The sequence below is a fragment of the Gracilinanus agilis genome, chromosome 2, assembly GCF_016433145.1.
Source record: "Gracilinanus agilis isolate LMUSP501 chromosome 2, AgileGrace, whole genome shotgun sequence".
Lineage (NCBI taxonomy): Eukaryota > Metazoa > Chordata > Mammalia > Didelphimorphia > Didelphidae > Gracilinanus > Gracilinanus agilis.
The window spans coordinates 41,698,245-41,721,815 of NC_058131.1; the positions used below are offsets into that span (position 1 = coordinate 41,698,245).

The 23,571-nt window shown below is 47.5% G+C and overlaps 1 protein-coding gene and 4 non-coding genes across 5 annotated transcripts in view; 3 read left to right on the forward strand and 2 right to left on the reverse strand.

Moving 5' to 3' along the window:
* VAC14 (VAC14 component of PIKFYVE complex) overlaps positions 1–23,571 on the forward strand; it is a 119,091-nt gene that overhangs the window by 9,145 nt on the left and 86,375 nt on the right. The window contains exons 2-11 of the mRNA XM_044663097.1: positions 9,941–10,091; positions 10,339–10,506; positions 11,003–11,065; positions 11,408–11,515; positions 11,621–11,730; positions 12,247–12,353; positions 12,515–12,649; positions 12,972–13,124; positions 16,068–16,119; positions 21,638–21,782. Of these exons, the coding sequence (XP_044519032.1) occupies positions 9,941–10,091; positions 10,339–10,506; positions 11,003–11,065; positions 11,408–11,515; positions 11,621–11,730; positions 12,247–12,353; positions 12,515–12,649; positions 12,972–13,124; positions 16,068–16,119; positions 21,638–21,782 (1,192 nt within the window). The remainder of the gene's footprint in view (positions 1–9,940; positions 10,092–10,338; positions 10,507–11,002; positions 11,066–11,407; positions 11,516–11,620; positions 11,731–12,246; positions 12,354–12,514; positions 12,650–12,971; positions 13,125–16,067; positions 16,120–21,637; positions 21,783–23,571) is intronic.
* TRNAG-GCC lies at positions 6,756–6,826 on the reverse strand. Its single transcript has one exon. It is a non-coding gene; the product is annotated as a tRNA-Gly (tRNA).
* On the reverse strand, positions 7,352–7,422 carry TRNAG-GCC. Its single transcript has one exon. It is a non-coding gene; the product is annotated as a tRNA-Gly (tRNA).
* TRNAG-GCC lies at positions 13,998–14,068 on the forward strand. The gene has a single exon. It is a non-coding gene; the product is annotated as a tRNA-Gly (tRNA).
* TRNAG-GCC lies at positions 14,407–14,477 on the forward strand. The gene has a single exon. It is a non-coding gene; the product is annotated as a tRNA-Gly (tRNA).

Sequence of the window (23,571 nt, forward strand, 5' to 3'; positions counted from 1 at the left end):
CACACGCACACACACACTCACTCTGTCTCTGCCTTTCTCATTCATGTGCATTTTTTTTTAACTATTGCTTCACCCTTCTTGGACTGTCTCTCTCCTAACTTTATTTGTGCTTCCCTTAAGCCAAACATTGTTCCCCTTAACAAAGAAGACTAAAGCCATAGGCAAACAGTTGAAGGAATTGGGGATGTTTAACCTTGAGAACAGAAGTCTTACAGGGAGAGGGAAGGCTGTCTTCAGTTATTTCAAAGGTTTCTATGTGGGGAAGAGTTAAACTTGCTTTCCTTGACCACTGAGCATAGAGCTCAGAGCTTCCTAATAGTGATCCAAAAGTGACCTGGACTCCTTGGCAAGTAGATAGTGGGCTTCCCCTCATTGGAGCTCTTTAAGCAAAGGCTAGGTGACCATAAATAAAGAAATGCTTTTTGACTTTTTCATTGCAGTGAACTCTGTGTCTGAATGATGGCTTCAGTCCCTGTCTCTTCCCACCCCCACCCCTACCCCAAGACTTGAGTTTGTTGTAGAAAAGGTTCTTGGGAGCACTGCTTTGAGACATCCTCCATGATCCCTTAACTGTACAATGTCTTTCCCAAGTGGAAGCTTTCTCCTTTCTTGTCACTTAAAGATCTTTTTTGTTACTCAGAACAAATGCACGTCAACGTTCAAGAGATTTGTTCCTTCTAGATTTGGGGCTTCCCAGTATTTTCAAGTTCTATTCTGTTCTTTTTTGTTCTTGATTGTGTGCTCCCTCTATCTTTTATATATGTCCTTTTAAAATAAAGATTAATGGAGCAGTTATATGATTCAGTGGATAGAGCACCAGGTCCAGAGTCAGGAGGCCCTGGGTCCAGATATAGCCTCAGATATTTTCTAACTGTGTGACAAGTCACTTAACCCCCATTTGCCTTGCCCTTGCCCTTCTGTCTTAGAGTTGTTACTAAGATAGATTAATGGGATAACCTCACATGTGGTCAGACTTTTCAGAATTATTTCAAAAATCTTGCTTTATCCATTTTTTTTAGTACCTTCAGCTCCTCCTCTTGAACCCTTCCTCCCCTCCTCCCCCCTTTAGAATCTTAGGCCATCGGAATCGAACTTGGTGGTTTTCTGTACTTTTCGAATATTTGATGGCCTCAGCATTTCACAGTATAAGCTTTGATGAATTGACTAGTGACATATGGCTTAGGATAAAGTGGTTGTGAATACAGCCCTAAGCCAGCAGATTCCTAGTGGAAGACAGAGGCCCGGGCAGCAATTACTCTTGTAAGCTGTAAAATCTCATCCTCTGTTTTGTACTATATAAATGTTACCTCTCATGATTATTCTATTGACATCCCCAGTGCTTAGCACAGTGCCCAGCATGTAGTAAGCATTTAATGCTGTTGCCTGCCCACCAACCTGTGTGAGGTACATCTCAGAGTTTCTTTAACTTGTGTTTCTCTATTAATGATTTGGAGCATTTTTTCATATGGCAGTTGATACCATGAATGTCTTCCTTAATAGGGAACCAACTGGTATTGTGGATAGAGCACAAGGCCTAGAATCAGGAAGACTCGAGTTTAAATTTGGCCTCAGACACTTAATGGCTATCTGATCCTGGGCAAGTCACTTAATCTTGTTTGCCTCAGTTTTCTCCTCTGCAAAATGAGCTAAAGAAGGAAATGGAAATGGCAAACTACTCTCATATCTTTGCCAAGAAAATTCCAAATGGAGTCCCAAAGAGTTGGGCACAACTGAAAAATAACTGAATAGCAACTTCTTTTATGAACTGCCTATTCATATTTTTGACCATTTACCAATTAGCAAATGACTCTTTCTCTCAAAAATTGTGATCAGCTATATACACATGTAATTTACATGAGCATGAGCACATACACAAAAAGAAAACTTTATTAGGAAACTTGCTTCAAAAATTTTTCCCAGTTAAATGTCCCCTTCTGATTTTAAGTGCATTGGTTTTATTTATGCAAAACCTTTTTGATTTTATATAACTAAAATTCCCCTTTTTATTTCCTGTGGTTTTCCCAAAACTGATTGACTTTCCACAATTTCTTATATTCTTACTTCCTTACTCTTTTGCCCTAACAGCTCCTCCTACAGTATATCGAATAAAATGAGAATGCATCTAGATTTTACTATAGAATCAAGCAGTTTTGTTTTTACTGAGACAGCCAATAGACTTCAATTTTTTTTAACCTAGATGTTCTATCCTCCTGCCAAAATGGTAGCAAGGCAGTTATTTTGCTTTCTATGACCCTTGTTTCCTCTCTGGTAAAGTTAAGAATTCCAGTAAAGATGGGTAGGAGTGTTCAGAGAAAGGGGGCAGAGTCATATTGAAGCCAATAAATGCAGAAATGGTTCCAACTTTCAATTTTTAAAAAATGTACCCATCAGACAGTGAGTTGGTATTCCCAGTTTATGGATCAGACTGAGAGACAAATACAATCACTCCTGGAGCTGAAATGTTAACTTTTAAGTTCTCCACTTTCAACTTTCAAACTGTTTCTCTTCTTGACTGGATGGGGAGAAATCTCAAACTGAAGTAACTCAAATCAAATCAACATTTACTTCCTAAGAACCATTACAAAAAGATCAGTGATAAACTAGGCAGTGTTACATGATCAGTGTATTAGGGAGTCACAGAACGAAGTATCAAAGAGATCAGAGGGGGATGTCTCCAAATTATTATCTATCACTGGAGCAAAGGATCTCTGTGTTGGAAGAAACGTCACCCCAAGAATCTCTTTAGCAACAGCATATTCACTAGGTAGTCATCCAGCCTTTGCCTGAAGACCTTAATGGAGGCCCCTCCTATCCCTGAGATGCTTCTTTTCAAGAAGTACCACTGGAGAAGGGCTTGTCAAGTGTCATTTCTGAGACTCATCAGCCACTTCCCTGTTGAAAGTCAGGAAATAAAGTACATATGTATTTTTTTAACCCTTAACTTTCATCTTAGAATCAATGCTTTGTATTATTTCTAAGGCAGAAGAAGAGTAAGAGCTAGGCAGTGAGGGTTAAGTGACTTGCCCAGGGTCACACAGCTAGGAAATACCTAGGGTCAGATTTGAACCCAGGACCTCCCATCTCTAGACCTGGCTCTCTATCCACTGATCCACCTTGCTGCCCCTCATACATATTTTTAAAGAGAACACAAACCCCCTTAAGCACAGGTAGGCCAAGCTCTTTCCATCCTGTGCCAAGAGAGGCCTGCTTCTTTTGCCCAAGCCTGCCTCTTTCTCCTAAGTTCTTCTAAACTAATTCCTCAGACATGAATTACTGAACCAAGGGGCAGCAGAGAGCCAAAACATGGCACTAATTAACCTGGGAGCCTGGACCACGTGGTTTCAGTCAAAGCACAAACCCCAGATCATGGCAGCATCTGGAGTGTTTGGTCACTTTCTGTTTTTTGTTGGCTTCCTCTGCTCCTTCTTTAGGGTTTTCACAGAGTTGATTAGCAGAGACAGTGGCTAGATTAGAAGGTAGCAAAACACATACAGAATCCCTAACCATGTCACAGGCTATAAAGAGAGTAGAGCTGCTGGGAGAGCTTATCCAGATGGGGCAAGAGGTATCATTTAGGACTGGCCTTGCAGGAGGTGTCAAACTGAGGTGGATGGGAGGAAGGACATGGCAGGGTCAAGGGAAAACAAGGCACCCAGCCTGGCTCCTGTGAAATAGAGAAGATAAAGCTGATAGTCAAGGGGAGCTGTATTTGGAGATAGAGGACCTGAATTCAAATCCTGCCCCCCTCCCCCAGTCTTACTACTTTTATGAACCTAAGCAAATCATTCAGTGTTTCTCGGCTTCAGTTTATTTGTCTGTGAAGTGCATATCTCTAAGGCCCTTGTGACTATCTCTTCCTTTTTTCTCAAAACTGCCCATAGTTGGATTGTGACCAGAAATCTGCTGTAATCAACAGCTCTCTCCTTCAGTGATCTCACCCTTCTCTCTCTCCTGAGCTCCATTACAGCGTCATCAGCTGCCTATGAGGCATCCCAAATTCTGCATCTAAAACCAGAATTCATGACTTCGTTCCCCTCCTCCCCCAGATGCTGCCTCTTCTCCTGATCTGTGGAGAGTACTCCTATCCCTCCAGTCACCTGGATTTCAGCTTCACACTCGTTCTTTGCTCTTTTCTCTCCCACATGCCCCATATCTGGTCGGTTGCCAAACCTTGTCATTCTTAGGTCCATATCATCTTTCCTCCTCACCCACACAGCCACCACTAGTATAGACCCCATCGTGCCCACCTAGCTGGACTCTTGTAGTTGCCTACTCATTGGCACCACACCTCCAGTCTTTTCCCATTCCATTCCAGTCCCCTTAGAGCTGCCAGATTTGTGTCCCTAAATGCCTGCATACAACTATGTCAAGAGTCCTGGGCAGGACACTGTCGCAGCTCCCCATTGTCTCTGAGATAAAAAAACAAACTCTTTTCTTTGGCATTTCAAGCCCTTTACCATATGGCTCCAAGCTGCCTTTCTAGACTGATTTTATATTGGTCCCCAGCCAAGCTGGCCGATTCTTTACAGAGAAGATGCAGACTTATGCTGAGTGTTCTCAGTACTCAGGAAATCCCAGGGCTGGTGCCTGTTCTTACACTTTGTATTTACAAATGCTTGTAGGTGTTGTATTCCCCTCCTACAATGATGGCAAACCTTTTAGAGACCGAGTGCCCAAACTGCAACCCTTATGCAGCATGGGAGCCTCCCGCCTTATCCCAGACAGGGGAGGGAGGAGCCTCTCCCTTCCTCCCCCCATTGGGCTGCTGGGCAGAGGGGCAAGTAATGAAAGTCCCCAGGTGTCTTATGGGGAAAACCATGGGGAGTTAACTTAAATATTATATGTGGGTTCAGAAGGGTGAGTAGGAAACAGGAATGGACAGTAGGTGAGACCAAACAAGTTAGGGAAACTGGGTTACTGTTAAGGGAAATGACTGTTGACAGAAGTGACAGCTAGGCCTAACTGTCACCCTGCCCCACCTAGACCAGGGGTCTGTGAAAACTAGTTAGCAAATGATGAGAGTTTGTAACAAATTTAATGAAGGGAACTATGGTAAAGGATGGGAATAGGGGTTTCTACACTTCCAGACTATGGGCAAACCACAGGGTCAGGGGAGGGACTTACCTACACTGAACTGAGACCTAAGCAAGGCAGGGCCCAGAGAACAACAGGACTAAAGTGGGTATCCTCACAGCAGAGTTCTGACACACTCCAGCGATGTTGCAGCTCCTCCAGGACCACTATCTGCACTCCTTCAGGTGGGTACATTTGGGAGCTAACCCAGCCCAAGTTAACCTGAAACTCAGGTTGGGATTAATAGTCTCTACCAAAAATCTCCCACAAATAGATGACAGTCTTCCTTCTGGATATCAAGAAATCTGAGTGCAAACTCCACTTCCTCTGAGGTCTCCCAGGATCACTTACAACTTGTCCCAACCACCATGGAGTCATCTCAGAGAGAGAGGCCACACTTCCTGCTTCTGCATTCCATTTAGAATTCTCCAGCCCTTCCTGCTAGGTCTCCTAAATAATAATTTAGTAAACTTCCTCACAACATGTGCACGTGGAGAGGGGGAAAGGAGTAGCCCCCTCCACACTCCGGCACTCATGCCATAGGTTTGCCAGCACAGCCCTAGTAGACCAGAATGGACCTTCAGGGCAGAAATGGTCAAGTTTTTATCTTTGTGGTCTAATTGCCAAACACATACTACCTGGCTTGTTGTATTGGTGAATTCATTCATCTGGATAAGGGCACTGGGTGTTTAGGGAGACCTCTCTACTCTCCCTCCCCTTAGATTTAGCAGATACCATTGTTTATCCTCTCAAAGGATACTTGAGGCACCTGCAGTTTGCTTCAGCTGACTTAGCCTAACTTCCTCTGAGAGAAACCAGAGCTGGAATAGGAGACAATCTCAGAAAAGAACCTAGAGAAAATGAAGTTTAGACTCAGGAGGGGATCTGAGAGCAGCAGGACTTATGAAATGAACGTGGCCTTTATTTCTATAGTGACCCACAAAGGACAAGTGATGTCTATTGAGAAGGTCTGAACTTGAATCACTGGAAGTTGGCAGGGCATGGCATCTGGTGACCATGCAGAAGATACTAACCCCAGGAAGATTCGCATTTACTGACAAGAGTTTTTTTTCCTCCTGAGCCTTACCTAAGACTTGGGGCTATTTCCAAGCACCCAGTTGTTGGTGCTGCTCCAGCTTGCCCTTATTTGCCTTCTTAGGAAGTGAGGCTGCAATGCCTGTTTGGGCATGTGTGAGAAGGTACAGAAGAACCTGAATGACAGAGGAGTATCAGAGTGCCAGAGCAAGCTTTGGAGCCCACCATGCTGTTGGCAAAAAGGAACAGACAGTGCTCTTACTTCTTCTCCCTAATCCCCACCAGTCAAATTCTTCTTGGTGGGAACACCATTTAAAACTCAGGGGGCAGCTGGGTAGCTCAGTGGATTGAGAGTCAGGCCTAGAGACGGGAGGTCCTAGGTTCAAATTTGACCTCAGCCACTTCCTAGCTGTGTGACTCTGGGCAAGTCACTTGATCCCCATTGCCTACCCTTACCACTCTTCTGCCTTGGAGCCAATACACGGTATTGACTGCAAGATGGAAGGTAAGGGTTTAAAAAAAAAAAAGAACATTTAAAACTCAAGCTATAAGACAAATCAGGAAATTTTTTTTTCTAAGTATTTTATCCAGAACTAAACATCAGATTTATTCTGTTAGAGTTTCTTTAAAAAAAAAAAAAATGCTGCTGCATTGGCTGGGAATTGAACCCGGGCCTCCCGCGTGGCAGGCGAGAATTCTACCACTGAACCACCAGTGCTCCAGCTGTCAGCAGTTGTGCCAGCAGCTCTGAAAAGCCTCTGCCTCAAGCCCCCTGGTGTAAATGTGGGTTCACAGCACTTTGGTCCTGCTGCCACATCAGCAGCTGAAGAACAGAGCCAAGGTTTGGGGGGATGAAGGATGTTTGGACATTGGGCAGAGCCGATAGCCCATCCAGATGTGTTAGGACAGAAACAAGTGGGACGCCTTCTTTCCCTAGACTGAAAAGCAAAGGTTTGGGACTTTTTCCTGTCTCAGGTATTCAGCCCCCAAAATTTGACAGATGTCTCTCTGGACACAGTTCTCTTTGCAAGGTTCACTGAATTGGTTCCCACTCTGATGACAGATTGAGGATTGTGGCAGACATTCCCTTAGAAGTTACAGATGTGAGCATTATTTCTCCCCTATGGAGTATGCTTACATACTCAAAAAACTGAACCATGAAGTATCTCAAAAGTTGTCAGTTTCTGAAGGAACCTCAGAGATGGACTCCCTAAACAGAGTCAATAAGGAAAAAAATCACTGCTGCATTGGCCGGGAATCGAACCCGGGCCTCCCGCGTGGCAGGCGAGAATTCTACCACTGAACCACCAATGCTGTGCTAGGCAGCATCTGCAGGTCTTTCTCTATTCCTTCCAAACAAACTCTAGTGTTTCTCAACTGACTGATCTGTCCAGTTGTGGGAGCAGAAGTTGAAAGACGGGTTTATTAGGTGGACCTGCCTGTGCTCATTTTGGACTGAAAATCTTCCCATGTTGCTATGGAAATCAGCCAGATCCCAGCATGAGCCTCATAAAAATCATCTCTAATACTCACCCCAGTGAGGGGAGTTCCATCGAGATTGCCACTGGCCTAAATTAGCACTGGGTTTGAGTCATGAAAATAAGCTAGAGAGAAAGGCATCTGTTTCCTTGAGTAGACAATGCCAAAAGATAGGCTGAGGAATTGTGCTTTGACCCTCTTCTATTATATTTATTACCAGGCAGCCCCTGTCCTTATCCTGGTCATAGACTCTGCCTCAGAAATAAACTTCCTCCACTGTACAATAAGGCAATCATTTAAAAATGTACATCACCATTCTGAGGGACTTATGGAAAAGAACGCTACCCACATTCAGAGGAAGAACTACAGGAGTGGAAACAGAAGAACAACAACTGCTTGAACACATGGGTTGAGGCAGACATGATGGGGGATGTAGACTTGAAACGACCACACCAATGCAACTATCAGTAATATGGAAATAGGTCTTGATCAATGACACATGTTAAAACCAGTGGAAATACGCATCAGCCATGGTGGGGGGAGCTCAGGGGGTGAAGGGGAAAGTAAGAGCATGAATTATGTAACCATGTTAACTTTTCTAAAAAATAAATATTAATAAATGTTTTTAAAAAAAGAGATAGAGGGGTAAGGTGAGGGATAAGGAAATCAAGAAGTAAGGGGATACAGTTGGGATATGGAAGGGATTTTAGGAAAGGTGGATAGAATAAAAATTAAAAGGTAGGGGGAAATGATAAGGGAATAACCTTTGGAAAGGTGGGCCAATTTGGAACTAGGAGGGTGTATATATATATATATATTTTTTTTTTTAATTGTAAACAATATGAAGTTTGTGGTCTTGCACATAATCTTTTTATGCATTTTTAGTTAAATGTTTTTTGTTGATGGTGGTGGTTATAAAAAATAAAAATAATAAATAAAACTAAAAAAATGTAAGTTGTATATGCATGCTAATATAAACATCCTCTGCTTTGGATTTGTTTTACTTGGACACTTTTTCTCTTGATTTTGTGACTGTTACTTTTTTATGTAATCCTGGTGGTATTCTTATTTTCTTCTTTATTTTCATCTCCTTATATATTTCCCTTATTTCTTTATATTTATAATATTTTCATTTCTAATAACATAATAGAATCCATTACATTCATATATCACAACTTATTCAGCCATTTCTCCCATTCATCGCATCTGTGTTTTTTTCAGTTATTTTTGTCATAGCAAATAAAACTTCCGTGAATATTTTTTTTAAAATGCACATCACCAAGATGATGAACTTTAAAGAATTCAGTCTTCCCAACTCAGGGAAGCAGAACAAACGCAAGTGCTGTCATATTCATTCAGCAAATATTATTAAATGTCCATTGTGCTCCAAGCACCCAGGAGATAACAAAAACCGAACAAGTCCTGCCCTCACAGATCTTACATTAAATGTTTGGGGTCTGGGGGTAGACAGGGGCACTTGTCAATACAAAGTAACTCCTGGGGAGCAAGGCACTGATAACTGGGAGGATACACATTGGCATCATATAGAAGGGAACATCTGAGCTGAACCTTGAAGGACATTCAGAATTCTGTAAGGAGGGAGTGAAAAGAGAACGCATTGTGGGCAGGGACGGGGGTCATTCTGAAGAGACAGATGATTATAGACTCAGAGCATATTGAAGCATATTTCTTTTTGGGCATGGCTAATGTAGGAATTCATTTTATTTGACAGTACATATTTGCAACAGGTTTTGTTTTCCTTGCTTTCTCAATGGGTGAGGGAGGAGAAAGGTAAGGGAAAGAATTTAGAACTAAAAATAAAAGTATTACTGAAGTATTAAAAAAAGAAAGAAAAGAAGGAAGGAAGGGAAAGAGAAGAGAAGAGAAGAGAAGAGAAGAGAAGAGAAGAAGAACATGTAGAGCCCTAGAGTATTTCATTTTATGTTAAGAGAAACTGGTACAAGGTAGGGAAATGGCTACAACTAGAAAAGAACCTAGATTTACTGTCTCCCAATTCCCCTTTCTAAACAGGTCATCCTTCTCTTTTCACTATCCCAACCCCAAAATATGAAACTTCAGAAAAGCAGTTCTCATCTCCAGACTGCTCAGATTTTTTGTTGATTGAGCTAGCTTTAGATTCACTGCTCTGCCCCTTAGAGAGTCCTGAAGGTGGATGTGGAGGCTTCCCTAGTCTCCTTGAGTTTCATACAGAATTATGGGGAGGATTGGGGAAGAGCAAGAAGAAGAATTATAGGCACCAGTAGAGACACCCTTTTATGAGGCTTCTCTACAAGGTGCCCCTGTCTTCTGTCAGGCTCTGGTCCTACCATCTCTCTCTGTCCTCTGTCCCTAGGTTGGTTCGGGAGTTTGTGGCCCAGAATAACACGGTACAGGTTAAGCATGTGATCCAGATTCTGTCTCAGGAATTTGCCCTGTCTCAGCACCCTCATAGCCGGAAAGGGGGCCTCATTGGGCTGGCAGCCTGCTCCATTGCATTGGGCAAGGTAGGTCTAGGGGAGTCTTCTTTATGTCCCTGTATTTCTGCAAATGTATCTCTGTTCTCCCTGTCCTCAGTTTATGAAGTAAGGCTTAGTTGCAGTGCCCAAACCTAGGAGGCAGGCCCTAAACCAGATCCTTAAATTTTGCCCTTGGTTATGTTCCTGGGGTTCCCATTACAGGGAGGAGCTGAATGGAGATTTGTGAGGCTTTGGGGAACTTCTTTGTTTACTCATTCCCTCTTCCACCTTCCAGGACTCGGGCTTGTACCTAAAGGAGTTGATCGAGCCGGTGCTTACGTGCTTCAACGATGCCGATAGCCGGCTGCGCTACTATGCCTGTGAAGCCCTTTACAATATCGTCAAGGTGGCTCGGGGCTCTGTCCTGCCCCACTTTGATGTGCTTTTTGATGGGCTCAGCAAGGTAAAGACCCCCTCCCTTCCCTGTGGAACTGGGGCTCGGAGCCCTCGACTAAGGGTTCTAGCTTGGCTTCCGTGAAGGCCCACCCTCTGGAGATCTCCTTTGACCTCCCCTTGTCACCCACCACCTGTGGCCTCCTTCCTGCCCTCGGGGCCCTGCCATCTCCCAACCACTGCTGTGTTCTCTGGGCATGTGGGCCAAGGTCGACCTACTTTTCCAAGACTAGATTGGGGTGGGAGGAGGTAGAATAGGACACTGAAGCCTTAGGAGGAAGGCGGCATATTTGTGCACCCCCGTTATTCCTCTGAAAGACTGAAGCTGGGCCTTGGTTCCTTTCAGAAGTTTCGTTTCACCTAACTCAGCTTCCTCTGCCCACCCCAGGTTCCTTAGGTGAAGATTCTAAAATGAGGGCTCTCGAGCCTGCTTCAGTGCCAGAGTCACAACTGATTTCTTCTTCATTTGTGATCTCTTAAGCTCCTCCCATCTGCTTGTCTTCCAGCTGGCGGCGGACCCAGACCCCAATGTCAAAAGTGGCTCTGAGCTCCTGGACCGCCTTCTGAAGGTATCGGCCATCTCCTCGGCACCTGCTCCTTCACTGCCTCTGCCCTCGGGCCTCCCTTGAGACATTCTCTGACCTCCCCGCCCTGTTATTCTGGGGAAATCCTGCTTGCTCTTCCAGGCTTTGCTGTCCTGTGGCTTATTCCTGCCTTTGGGCCTTTCTCGAGGCCCCCTTGGAACCTCCTGGGCCCTTCCTCTGTGCCCAGGCTGTTAGCTGTCAGCTCCTCTTCCCCATTCTGCTGTCCCAGCACCTGGGCATCCTCTGGATGTTCTGGGGAGCAGAGCGTGGACAGGTAGGCCGATGGCTCTCCCACGTCCTACCATTAAGGTCTGCTTTGGCCCACAGGACATTGTGACGGAAAACAACAAGTTTGACCTAGTGAGCTTCATCCCCCTGCTGCGCGAGAGGATCTACTCCAACAACCAGTACGCCCGGCAGTTCATCATCTCCTGGGTAAGAGCCTCCCAGGCCGTGGCTTGTGGGGTGACCCCAGGAAGGCAGCTCTCTCTGGGGTTCTTTGGAGAGCGTGACTCTTCCCTTTGCTTACTTTTGGCTCAGATCCTGGTTCTCGAGTCTGTGCCCGACATTAACCTGTTGGATTATCTGCCTGAGATCCTAGATGGGCTCTTCCCCATCCTGGGAGACAACAGCAAAGAAATACGGAAAATGTGAGTGTGGCTGGGTGGAACCTCTGCATCCACCCCTTCTAGGCACAAAAATGAGCTACTCAGGGTCAGCTCTTCCTCTGAACCCCCTCCACTGATATACAGGCATGGCCCTCCATTCCCTAGAAACTCTGTGTGTCAGCCGTCTTCTTTTTCTCTTAAAAACATTACCTTCTGTCTTAGAATCAGTACGGAGACAGCAGGACAGTCAGGGCCAGGCACTGGGGGTAAGGGCCCAGGGTCACCCAGCTAGAAGTATCTGAGGCTGGATTTGAGCCCAGGACCTCCTACCTGGAGGCCCGGCCTCCCTGGCTCATCTCTCGGCTCCTCCACCTAATTTTCTGGCTGAGGAGATTTGGGCCAAAGAAGGGTATGAGGCTGCCCGGGGTCCTGCGGTGCGCAGCCAGCTTAGACCCGGAGGCCAGCCTCAGCCCAGGCCTCTTCCTCTGCGCCCCCCGTGGTGCAGACCAGGCAGACGTGCACGTGGCTGGCACGTGCCGCTTCTCTCTATCGTGGCAGGTGTGAAGTCGCGCTGGGAGAGTTCCTAAAAGAGATTAAGAAGAATCCGTCGAGCGTCAAGTTTGCAGAGATGGCCAACACGCTGGTGATTCACTGCCAGAACTCAGGTGAGCGTGCGGGCGCCGTGGTCGGGGCTGTCACGAGCCGCTCTGGGGGCCAGGCCGCCCGGGGCCAGCGGGGCAGAGGCCCACCCCCAGGCCTCGGGTTCCCTCCCCCTCCCCCTTGGTGGGAAGCCCCCTCCCTCAGGGACCTCCGCCTTGTCTTTCAGACGACCTGATTCAGCTCACAGCCATGTGCTGGTTGAGGGAGTTCATCCAGCTGGCTGGCCGCGTGATGCTGCCGTACTCCTCGGGGATCCTGACGGCCGTCCTGCCCTGCCTGGCCTATGATGACCGCAAGAAAAGTATCCTTAGCCCCAGGCGGCAGAGGGGAGGCCACGCTGGGCGGGAGGTGGGCTGCGAACTTCCTCAGGCCCCAGCCTCCTGCCTGAGGCCTCAGCCAAGCGGGGCCCTGCCGGGGATCCTCCCAGGGTCCTGGCCTCCGAGGGCGGCAAGCGAGGAGCCTTTCAGCCTCCACGCCGCGGCCTTCCCGGGAGCTCAGGGACCCTGATCCGGGGCCCACGGATGGGGGGACTCAGGGCGGCGCAGAAGGCATCAGAGGCAGAACGGGCCCTGGAGCCCGCGTCCTCCCCACCACTGTGCCACCCCTTACATCAGTCTGACCAGGCATCAAGGAGATGGCCAACGTGTGCAACCAGAGCCTCATGAAGCTGGTCACCCCCGAGGACGATGAGCCGGACGAGCCCCGGCCCAGAGCGCCGGGCCACGTGGAGAGCAGCCCGGAGGACTCCCTGGCCAAGCAGGAAGTGACCGCCAATGGTGAGTCCTGCTCCCCACAGAGTGGTAGGCCCCAACAGCTCTGCCTCCCCCTGTGCCCTTCTCTCCGGTCCTCATCCCCTGTCGCCCGGACTATGGCCTCGGCCTCCCTCGTGGACGCTCCTCTTCCCAGCTTCCTTGCTCCTCGTGCATCTCCCACCTCCGTGCCTTTGCCTGGGCCGTGCCTCTTCCTGGAGTCCCATTGCGTCCAGTTTCTTCAGAGCTCAGCCAAAGGGCTCCTTCTCTGTACAGGCAGCTTCTCCTGAGCCCTCAGAGCCGGTGCCCCTCCACGTGCTCTCCTTGGCTCTATTCCTGTGTGGGCTCCCCTCCGAGAGTCGGCTCCCCGAGGGCAGGGCCTGTGCTGGGGCACAGGCACACCAGGCCCCGCCCCAGGCGCCCTCCGCTTCCTGCTGGAGACCCGCCTCAGAGGCAGCGGCCAGGGAGGTCTCCTGAGGGAGCAGCCTGCAGGCAGCCGGAGGCCGGGCTCTCCTCCGCAGCAGGACTCCGGCTGGAGAGAGCCGTCGGCTTGCTTTTGGCTTCGCTTCTTTTCCGACGTGCCCCCGCGGGGAGTTTCCTTGGCAAAGATCCTGGAGCAGCTGGCCGGCTCCTCCTCCAGCTCGCCTGACAGGCGAGCAGATCGTGGCCCACCGGCTGAAGTGACTCGCCCAGGGTCGCCCTGCTGGGAAGCGCGGGAGGCCCCTGAGCCTGCCCCGGGCCCTCCCCCAGAGTTCAGCTGCTGCTGTTGTGGGAGGGCAGGCCCCGGGGCCCCTCTTCGGAACAGAACCAGAGGCCTCTGGTGTCACGTTACAGCGGTGCTGTCCGCCCCGCCCGCTGAGCTGAGGAAAACAGCTGGAGGCCGAGCCCGGCACAGCTGGAGCATTGGTGGTTCAGTGGTAGAATTCTCGCCTGCCACGCGGGAGGCCCGGGTTCGATTCCCGGCCAATGCAGCAGCAAACTTTTGGAAGAATTTTTGTTCTAGTTGAGTCTCTTTTTTCTGTCTCCCTTAACCTGTCATGATGTGGCTGGTCCTCCAAAGGAGTCTCTGTTAGTGACCCCAGGGAAGTTTTACTGGGAAATGTTGGGGAGCTTGAGCTTTCCTCGCCCTCCTTCAGCCACCGAGAGCTTCTAAAGCTGCGCCAGAGCCCGAGTCAGCTCCACTTTGCCCAGAGGGAAGGGTCAGGGACGCTCTGTGTGTGGCCAGCTCGAGCCCTCTGCACATAGAGAACGGCAAAAAGATGGAACTGCAAGGACAGGACAGTTGTTAGAAGTCTTTCTGCCAGCAGGAGCATTGGTGGTTCAGTGGTAGAATTCTCGCCTGCCACGCGGGAGGCCCGGGTTCGATTCCCGGCCAATGCAGCTCATTCACCTTTTAGAAAAGAAACTCCCAGATGTTTTTCCACACAGCTACAATCCAGCCCAGGCCTTACCACACAAGTCAAACCCTTTGAGTTCTGATTTTAATACCCTGTAAATGGTGTTTTGGCAGCTCAGAGCTCAGGCACTGCCTTGGGTGTGGCTCATCTGGGGACTCATCTTTCCAGCCCAGAATGGGAACTCTTCCTTGGAGCTCTTATTGCCCAGAGAGGCCCGGGAGATACTACACACCTAAACTAGGCTCTGAGGCTAGTTGAATGAATGAACCAAGGCCCAGAGAAGGTCATCAATCAGGAGAAAACTCAAAGAAAAGATAGCTTTTTAGAGCCTTTGGCTTCCTTTTGGTGCCCAAATTATTGATTGAGATAGTCATTCTGTTGAAGAAAAGGCCTCTGGGTAAAAAATCCTGTTGTAGCTATTCCTTCTCGACTAAACTTTCCCTTTTAAATTTGAGATGCCTAAACTGTAGCATCATCAGACTACAAGAGAAAGCAATGGAGCCTCTGCTGAAGTAGAGGAAGAGCTGGGTTTGACAGTTCCAGCCTCTCCTGCTTATGTAAAGAGTCTGAACCCAGGATCAATGTCCACAACACCCCATTTTTGGTCATTCACCAACAGAGAAGAGCTACAGAGAGGATTCATTTTCTCATCGGGCAACTCCATGCTAATGGGAGTTATGGAGTAGCTCCTATGATAGCACGTACCCTTATAATAACATGTTCTACCTAAAAAAAAAAAAAAGAGCAAGTCCTATCCCATGCATTTGAAGTACTATTTGGTATATTAAAATTCCAGGAGGGCCAAAAATATGGGTGTTCCCTTAAATCACTACATCTGGATGTGGAGGCATAGTGATTAGAGAATTGCTTAAGGCAGTGATGGGCAAACTACAGCCTGGATCTGGCAGCAGGGAATAGTTTGCCCATCACTGCCTTAAAGTTCCTTGTCATTAGATTCCATTTATGTCAGGTTATAGCTCAAAATGTCACCTTTCTTTCAGGCCAAGAGAGATTGAGCACTGCCAACACCCACTTCTTCCCCCTTTCTGTCTTGTAAAGTATAGTCATCCCAAATTTCAGCCAGAATCCTAAAGAGGGCTCTCCAGCTCCTCAGTGTCTAAAAAGGCATCATCATATGACAAAGGGAAAAAATCTTAGGATTTCTGATGTCATTCCTTTCACCTTGAATGCAGAAAATCAATTTTGGAGGATAAATAAATTCCTTATTTCAAGAAGGAATGAGCTGATTGGCTAACTGTTAGCAAAAAGGATTTGAGCTAGCCAACAGACTTAGGAAGAAGTGAGGGGACATAGACTTGGTAGTGAATCCATCCTCCAGAGACCGGAGGCCTCCTTTGGTATTCTCCTATCTACTCAGTGCTTTGCCTATCACCAACCTTGAGAGAATAGTATGGCCCCAGGCCTGAAACTAGCCATTATCTCAGCATCCAAGGGAACTACAGCATTCAGGAGAGATCCTCCTTCTGAACTCAGTGTATCCCGGGCCTTTGTTCCTAATTCTAAGGGATGCTTAGCCTTCAGGCTAATGGTTCTGTTCTTGCCCTTTTTCTAGGCTGCTTAGATACCTCTTGTGACTCCAGCTTCAATGTCTTCACTCCAGCCAGGTAAGTCCTTTGTGCCACCTGAAGGTCCTTTTGGGGAAAGGGTAACCTGTGTCTTTTTGGCTCAAAGTAGGACTTTGGGAGGAGAACCCAGAAGAGTGATCATCAGAGCCTTTACTACCAGCCTGGATGTCAGAAGAGAAATGTAGGGCCTGCTTCACACTAGAGGGAGGGAACCTCAGGAAATGTGGCAGAGCATGGGACTAGAAAGGACCACAGAGGCTATTGAGTCAGCCTTCACTTGCAGATGAGCTAATGGGTCACAGGCTATGCTAAAAGTCAACGTGTTTCCTTAAGGAAGGCCCCTGTAGAGGCATAAAGCAGGCCAACTCCAGGTGAGACTGCCACCCCCTCCCCCTACCCCCCATTCACCCTTTCGTCATGGGTGGCACCAGATTCAGGATCCATCATAGGAGTGGGAGCAGGACAGGCTATGTCGCCTTAGGTCTGACTAAAAGGAATGCTGGAGCAGCGTGACGGGCTCACCACACGGTGGCAGTGTTGCCACAGTGATGCCTCTGGGCTCCCTGCCCTCGGGAATGACTTGAAGCAAATGGGTGCTTTTCTCCTTTGAGAAATGTAGGAAATTCACTGCAGGGTGAGCAGTTTGTTGTTTGGAGAGACTTTTCCACTCCCATCCCACCCTAGGCAGACTACAGGGTCTGCCCTGTCCCAGTTGGACTCTTGAAACTTTGGGGGTTAGGGAAAACCGATGACCTTAGGAGTGACATTTTCTTGAGGAGAAGTCACAGGCAGCAAGAAAAGGATCTCCCCCAAAGTCTGCTTCCCCACTCATAGTATGTGTCCCAGGTTGTCTAGTTAGGCCAATCATGTTCAACTATCATGTTCAAATAAGGTCCAGTGCCTATGACTGACGCCAGAAACTGCTCAGCTCTTACAACAATTTGTATTAGAAGTTCTTCCCAGGGCTAGGCCCCGGCTCCTGAACAATCCACTCTCTATATGATGGTCTTAACTTTTCTGTGGGAATAGAGCTCTTGTCCACAACAGCTGTATGACCTGAGCCATACTTGGGATATGTTGAGACTGCTGGTGATTTTTGTAGTTAGGTAAACTTCTTTCACTAGCTTATTGTCTCAAAGGTCAACAAGAAATTGTCTACCCATTTGGCTGTACTAGCTGAAGGTAATTGGTTCGATTCAATTCAAAAAGCATTTTAGATGTTTGGAATATCAAGACACAAGTAAAGCCATCCCTGCCCACAAAGACCTTCCATTCTCTCAAGGAATACATTGCATATACAAGTGTAATATGAGAAAAAGACAGGAACAGTGATGAAGATCAGAAACATTTTCCCCAAGGAGGTGACACCTAAACTGAGCCTTTAGGGAAGAAGAGGATTTGAGAGACATCTGAAGAGGGCTGGCTGGCACAGATGTCCAGAGATGGGCCATGCAGTATAGTGCGCCTGATCCAGGTTAGCTAATAGGTAGAGCTCCTGAAGACACATATGGAAGATGGCTAGGAAGAGAGATGGTAGTAGTCTAATTTGGGGAGGCCTTCAAGGCTTTGGCATTTGTTCTTAAGTTTTCAGACTAGGAGAGTGATGTGCCTTTGGGAGGACAGTGGGTCATGAAAGGAGATAGTGGATTGGAGAAGAGACTAGAAGCAGAATTTATTGCTCCCATTAGTGTAGAACCACTGGATTTCTCTGTTGTAAGGACCCTTGGCACTTGTCTCCCCCAGCTTGGAAGGGGCCAGAGTCTTGGCAAAATGTTCTCTTTTGGGCTCGGAATAACTGAAAGGATCATTTCTAAAATTGCCAAGTAAGTGGAGTTTATTAAAGCCCATGGTTGCCTTGTACTCCATATCAGCAAGCACAATAGTTTTACTTTGCAGGGAAGCCCCCTGGAGTGGTTTAGCCTATTCTTAGCTGGTTACCACCAAGTTGGGTCTGAATGCTGAGTATGCTTTCCTTCCCTGCCTTTCCCTGTGGGCTCAGAGCATCCTGACCTCCTATTTCTATTCTGGCTGTCACTGGTGAGAAGGACAAGAGCTTGGGAATGAATAGGAAGAAGAGTCCTCAAGTCCAGGGAGCCTGTGCCTCACCAGACCCAGAAGCTTGTTCCATGCTCTCCACCTTCATGGTAGAGGGCAAAGAATCTTTGACGCAGATGTGAGCAGGGACTTGAGGAATGTCTTTATGGGGAACTTGGTATTCCCAATGCTACTTCATAGCACCCTCTGGACCCTCAGTCATGCGATGGCCATTTGCTGAGCTCCACAGTTGCTTCCACAAAGGCTTAGGCTTTCCTGACTCAGGTCTAGGAAATAAGGCATTTTAGGCTGGGGGTGAACCAGGGTGGCCTTTCCCCTCCAGCCAGCCAGAACACAAGAAGGCAAGGTAGTCCAATGACTCAGAAACAGAAACAGATCAGGATCCGAGCCCCTGGCCATTGGGCAGCCTCTTGTGTGGGAGCAGCCAGCCCAAGGGTGGGGGTGACCTGCACATCCTCTCCTGGCCTGGCTCCCATAGGACAGCATCACTGCTGCCTCTCAGCCAACCTGGGGAATCCGATGAACAGAGGCCCACAAGGAAGCATCTCCTGATGAGCAGAGTGGCACATTGGAGAGAGGGAGGGCCACTGTGTGTACTCAGACATGTGCATACTTGGGAGCATACATTGCTCCAAATGGGTGTTTCAGAAAAGGTAAGAGAGTAAACATGAATTCCTCTGCCCAAACAACCCCACTTCATAGGCCAGGCTCCTCAAATCACAATGCAGAGCAGGACTATAAGAAGCTATTGCTGGAGGGGGTTGCCTTGTGGCTGATGGAGAGCCAGGCCTGGAGAGGTGAGGTCCTGGGTTCAAAGCTGGCCTCAGATACTTCCCAGATGTGTGTGGCCGTGGTCAAGTCCCTTGACCCCATTCCCTAGCCCTTACTCCTCTTCTGCCTTAGAATCAATGCACAGTACTGATTTGATTCTAAGACATAAGGTAAGGGTTTTCAAAAGAAACAGCAGCTTTGGCTAGAGGGTGTGCTTTGTGTGTGCTTGGCAGGACAGGGGACTTAAGACTGGTACTTTTCTACTGTGGTAGATAAAGACGTCATTCTTGCCAGCAGCCAAAAGCTAGCATTTCATCACCATTGTCGACAAACTCTCCTAGACCTGGTATCTCGGGGTCTGCACCTGGCTACATAGCTCAGTGTGGAAGTAGCAAGAGCTACTTTTACTCCCAGCTGACTTTTTGCAATTTCTAACAGGAAAATCTGTTTCTGATCTTCCCTCTTCCCAGTACCATGGTGTTGGCCATGCAGTGGCAGTGATTGGGGGGCAAGTAGAGGTGATCCCTTGGTATGTCTCTTCTGCTTCAAGGTGGGACACTGAACTAATTGTCACTTTTCTCCTAAGTTCCAAACACAGTACATTTGGGGACCAAACTCTTGGGTCTGGAAAAAGGAAACTTGTGCCTAGAAGTTCTGTGGCAAAGTAACTCCTGGTGTTCTGCCATACTACATTCAAATATTGATGAAAAACAGGTCTCCACTGCAGGGCAGTTGTATCTGCTAAGAACGGAATATCTTACTGCTCACTTGGCATGCAGAATGTTCTAGGGGGAACATCTGAAAAATCAACCCTTTCTCTTCCCTTGGGGAGGAGGTCAAATCTTCACTCTTGTACCTTGACAATAAGAAATAGAAGGACTGCATTGTGGATCTCCTAGGACCATGAGCAAAGTTCTGGTCCATGTAGAGCCCAGGCCCCAGCTCAGCAGAGCGACTCAGCAGTTTCTGGTGTTGTACCCTCTACCAGGGGCCCCAGGAGTCCTTGGAGAGAGCAGGATTCTGCTGGCAGTAAAGAAAAGGACTTAATGGGTTGTGCCTAAGAGCTACTGGAGGGACTAGGGGTTGTTTGCTCATACCAGCCAAGTTGGAGAGAGGTCACAGCTTAAAGATGTCATGAAGATAAACTCTGCCTGTGGAAGAGAGGGAGTAGAGCAAAACAGAAATCCTAATGAAATCCAAGAAATGGAGTCCCTAGACCAGCGGCTGGAAGCTAGAACTTTGGCACACACCATTCTATTAAGGAATCTCTGAAGGAGAAGCTAAGCAGCTTTCTGTTTTCCTGTCTGGGGTGGGAGGCTGCCAAAGAATTTTGGTACTTTGGGCCCTCAGATACCAAGACCAGACAGATGTAACCTTTGGGGAAGATTGTGTCCATTTGCTTATTGTCCAAGCTCATTGCAAGAGTAAGAACCGAATTCAGGGGCCCCACTTTCTGTTCTATACTATAGATCATATACCCAAACCATCATCTGGCCATCAGGGGATAGGGCCATCCACCATCACTCTTGTAATGGGCATCATGGGGAACCTCAAACCATATTAACCAGCGATTCCATTTGAAAATCACACAGAGTGAGCGTGTGCCCTTTCACATCAAATGAGATTCAGAAAGGCTTCAGACAAATTAAAAAGGCAGAGCTGCTGAGTTCCCAGTATATGTGAATAATTCAGCATCTTAGAAATATCACTTTCTGCAGGCAGCCATCTAACTGCCATGTAGAAGTCTGTGGGAAATGCCACATCCTGGGGGGTATTGTTAGTCACCTTGCTGGGAGAAACCATGTTGAGATTGCAAAGAATAGCCCCAGCCACCAAAGCCAGCTTCCCTTCCTTGGAGTAACAGCTTTAAAAGCCCAGCTCCAAATTGCCACCAGAAGGCTACAAGCCTGTCATAGTGAAAAGTGCTGAGAAATCAGATGATCCACAATCATAGCCCAACTCCAAAGCTTCCTAATTGTATGAACAAGTCTCCAAGTTTCTCTTTGCCTCATTTTTCTCATCTTTAAAAGGGAGTAATAATATTTGCACAGTCACCTTATACAGTTGTTGTGAAGGAAATACTTTGTCAACCTGAGAGGGCTATGGAAGTTTGAACTATTAGTATTGCTGCTGTTGAAGAGAATGCTCTTCTCTGGTAGGGAAGAAAAGTGTGTCAGCCTGAATCCCAGAAACCCAAGAATTTATGCCCCTCGTGGTGCTAAGCAGAGGCTTTGTTCAGCTGCCCCTTCATTAGAAAAAAGCAGGCTAGGATCTTGTAGGATCAGTAAAGGACCTGATCAGGAAGGGCAGAGATATTTTCACGGCCTTAATCTTCACTTTCTTGATATTGTTCTACTGCTCAACACCACTGAGATCTAGAATGAAATAACTTGGAGAGAGGCTGGATGACCCTCTGACCTGAGGTTGGCTGGAGGCTTTTGGAATGGTGTGTAGGAAGTTTCATCTGGCCAGTGCTAGGGAAAAGAAGGAAGTCCCTGGGGCCCGATGGCCTGCTCCTTGCCCCCAGGTCACAGATCAAGTCACAAGTCTTTCCAGAACATTTGAGGAACTGCTAGGAATTTGCAGTGGACGGATGAGGGACATCCCTTTGAAACGTGACTCAGTGCCACTGCACTGAGGCCTCTGGGCATTGCTAGAGGGCCAGGTTGGAAGCTCAGCCAGCACAGGGGTTTGGATGGCCGTAGCTCATCAGGCCTGCTCTCATCTGCAGTGCTGAAGGGCTCCCAGTCACACTGAACCTGGACGAGATCATGCAGGTGCTGAATGGCCACCTCCACGAACCAGCCATCGGGATGATGACCAGGATTGCCGTCCTGAAGTGGCTCTACCACTTGTACATCAAGACTCCTCGAAAGGTAAGCCTGGGCCCTCCCAGAACAAAAGGGTAACTACAGTCAAGGCTTTTTCCTAACACATTTATGTCTTGCCACACGTGCACCTACTTCCCCAGTCCAGGTCTATAGAAGCCCTGGCAGACTAAGGAGTGACGAGTTTGAGGAAGGAGGATTGTGGGCAGAAAAGTGGAGGAGATCCTCTTAGCTCTGGGGGAGATAGGGATGATGTCACAAGGGCATATTGACTGTCTGCACACCCATCCTCTTCTTTATGTGTCTTACTTTTTTAATAAGTTTATTTTCTGTTTGGAAATGGAACTCATCTTAATTTTGATACCAAGAAACAATGATGTTTATTTAATGATAAATAAGATCTTAAAATCTGGTGTCATTTAAAACTTCTCTTTAAGAATTAACTCTTGAGAACTGCCAGGTGCTTCCTAAATAGAAAAGCAGCCTACGTCCTACACCACAAAATTTCTCCACATTCAGTGGATATTTAAAAATGTTAAAACTGAAAATGTATCCGCCTCTCTTCCCAAAAAGGTATATTTCGGTAGAATAGGCCACCATTTTGTTGTAGGGGCAGCTGGTGGCTCAGTGCAGAGTGCAGTGGGTCTGCCGTCAGGGAGAGCCTACGTTCCTATCCAGCCTTTGACACTGACCAGCTGTGTGACCCTGGGCAAGTCACATATGGCCTCTGCCATATCAAATGTAAAATGGCAGGGTTGTTGTAAGGATGCAATGAGAATATTTATAAAAAGCACTTAGCACAGCATCAGACTCATAGTAGGAATGCTCATTTCTCCTTCCCTTTCCTGTATGTACTGATAAACCAATCAAAAAGTATTAAGTGCCTGCTGTATGCCAAGTGCTGTGCTCAGCACTTTATAAATATTAACTCATGCGATCCTCACCACAAACCAGTAAAACCCCATTTTACTGCTGAGAAAACTAAAGTAGACACAGGAGAAGTGACTTGCTCAGGGCCACACTGCTAGTAAGTGTCTGAGGCTGAACCAGAACTCAGATCTTCCTGCACCCAGTCCCACCTGGCTGCCTCTGCAGGTACTAGGGAGCCACTAGAGTTGGGGGAGCATGGCACACACAGACCTAACCTTTTGGGATGATCCCTGACAGCTTGAGGTGAGGGTAGACTGCAGTGGGGAGATACTTGGGGCAGGAAGATCCCTCAGCAGCTAATCCAGTAGTCCAGGTGTGAGGAGTTGAGTAGGGTCAGGGGCAGGGAGGAAGAGAGCCTGGGGGGAGAGAGATGAGAAAATAAGGAGTTGAGGATGACTCTTAGGCTGTAAGCTGGTACCCTCAACAGTAATGAGGATTTTAGGGGGAAAGAAAGTTCTGGTTTGGCTGTGCTGAGTTTAAGATGGCTACATAGCATCCAGTTGAAGATGTTGATTCTAGAGAAGAGAGATTAGGGCTGACTAAATAGGCATGAAAATCATCAAGTAGTAATAAGTAAATTCATGGGTGCTGAGGAGATCCCCAATAACCTAGAGGGAGTAGAGAAGAGGGCCTAGGACAGAGCCCTAGGGCACACTCTCCTTGGTGGGTGAGACCTGGATGAGGGTGTCACAAAGCAGACTGAGAAGGTGGGGAAGAGGAGAACCAGGAGAAAACAGGGTCATAGGAATCTAGAGAGAAAAAAAGAACAAGAGGAGAGTGTGATCAATAGGGTCAGAGGGTACGGAGAGGTCAAGAAGGATCAGGATTGAGAAAAGGTCATTAGATTGGCAATTAAGAGATCACCAGCATGAAATAATGAAAAGTAAAACAAGCAGAACCAAAGAGA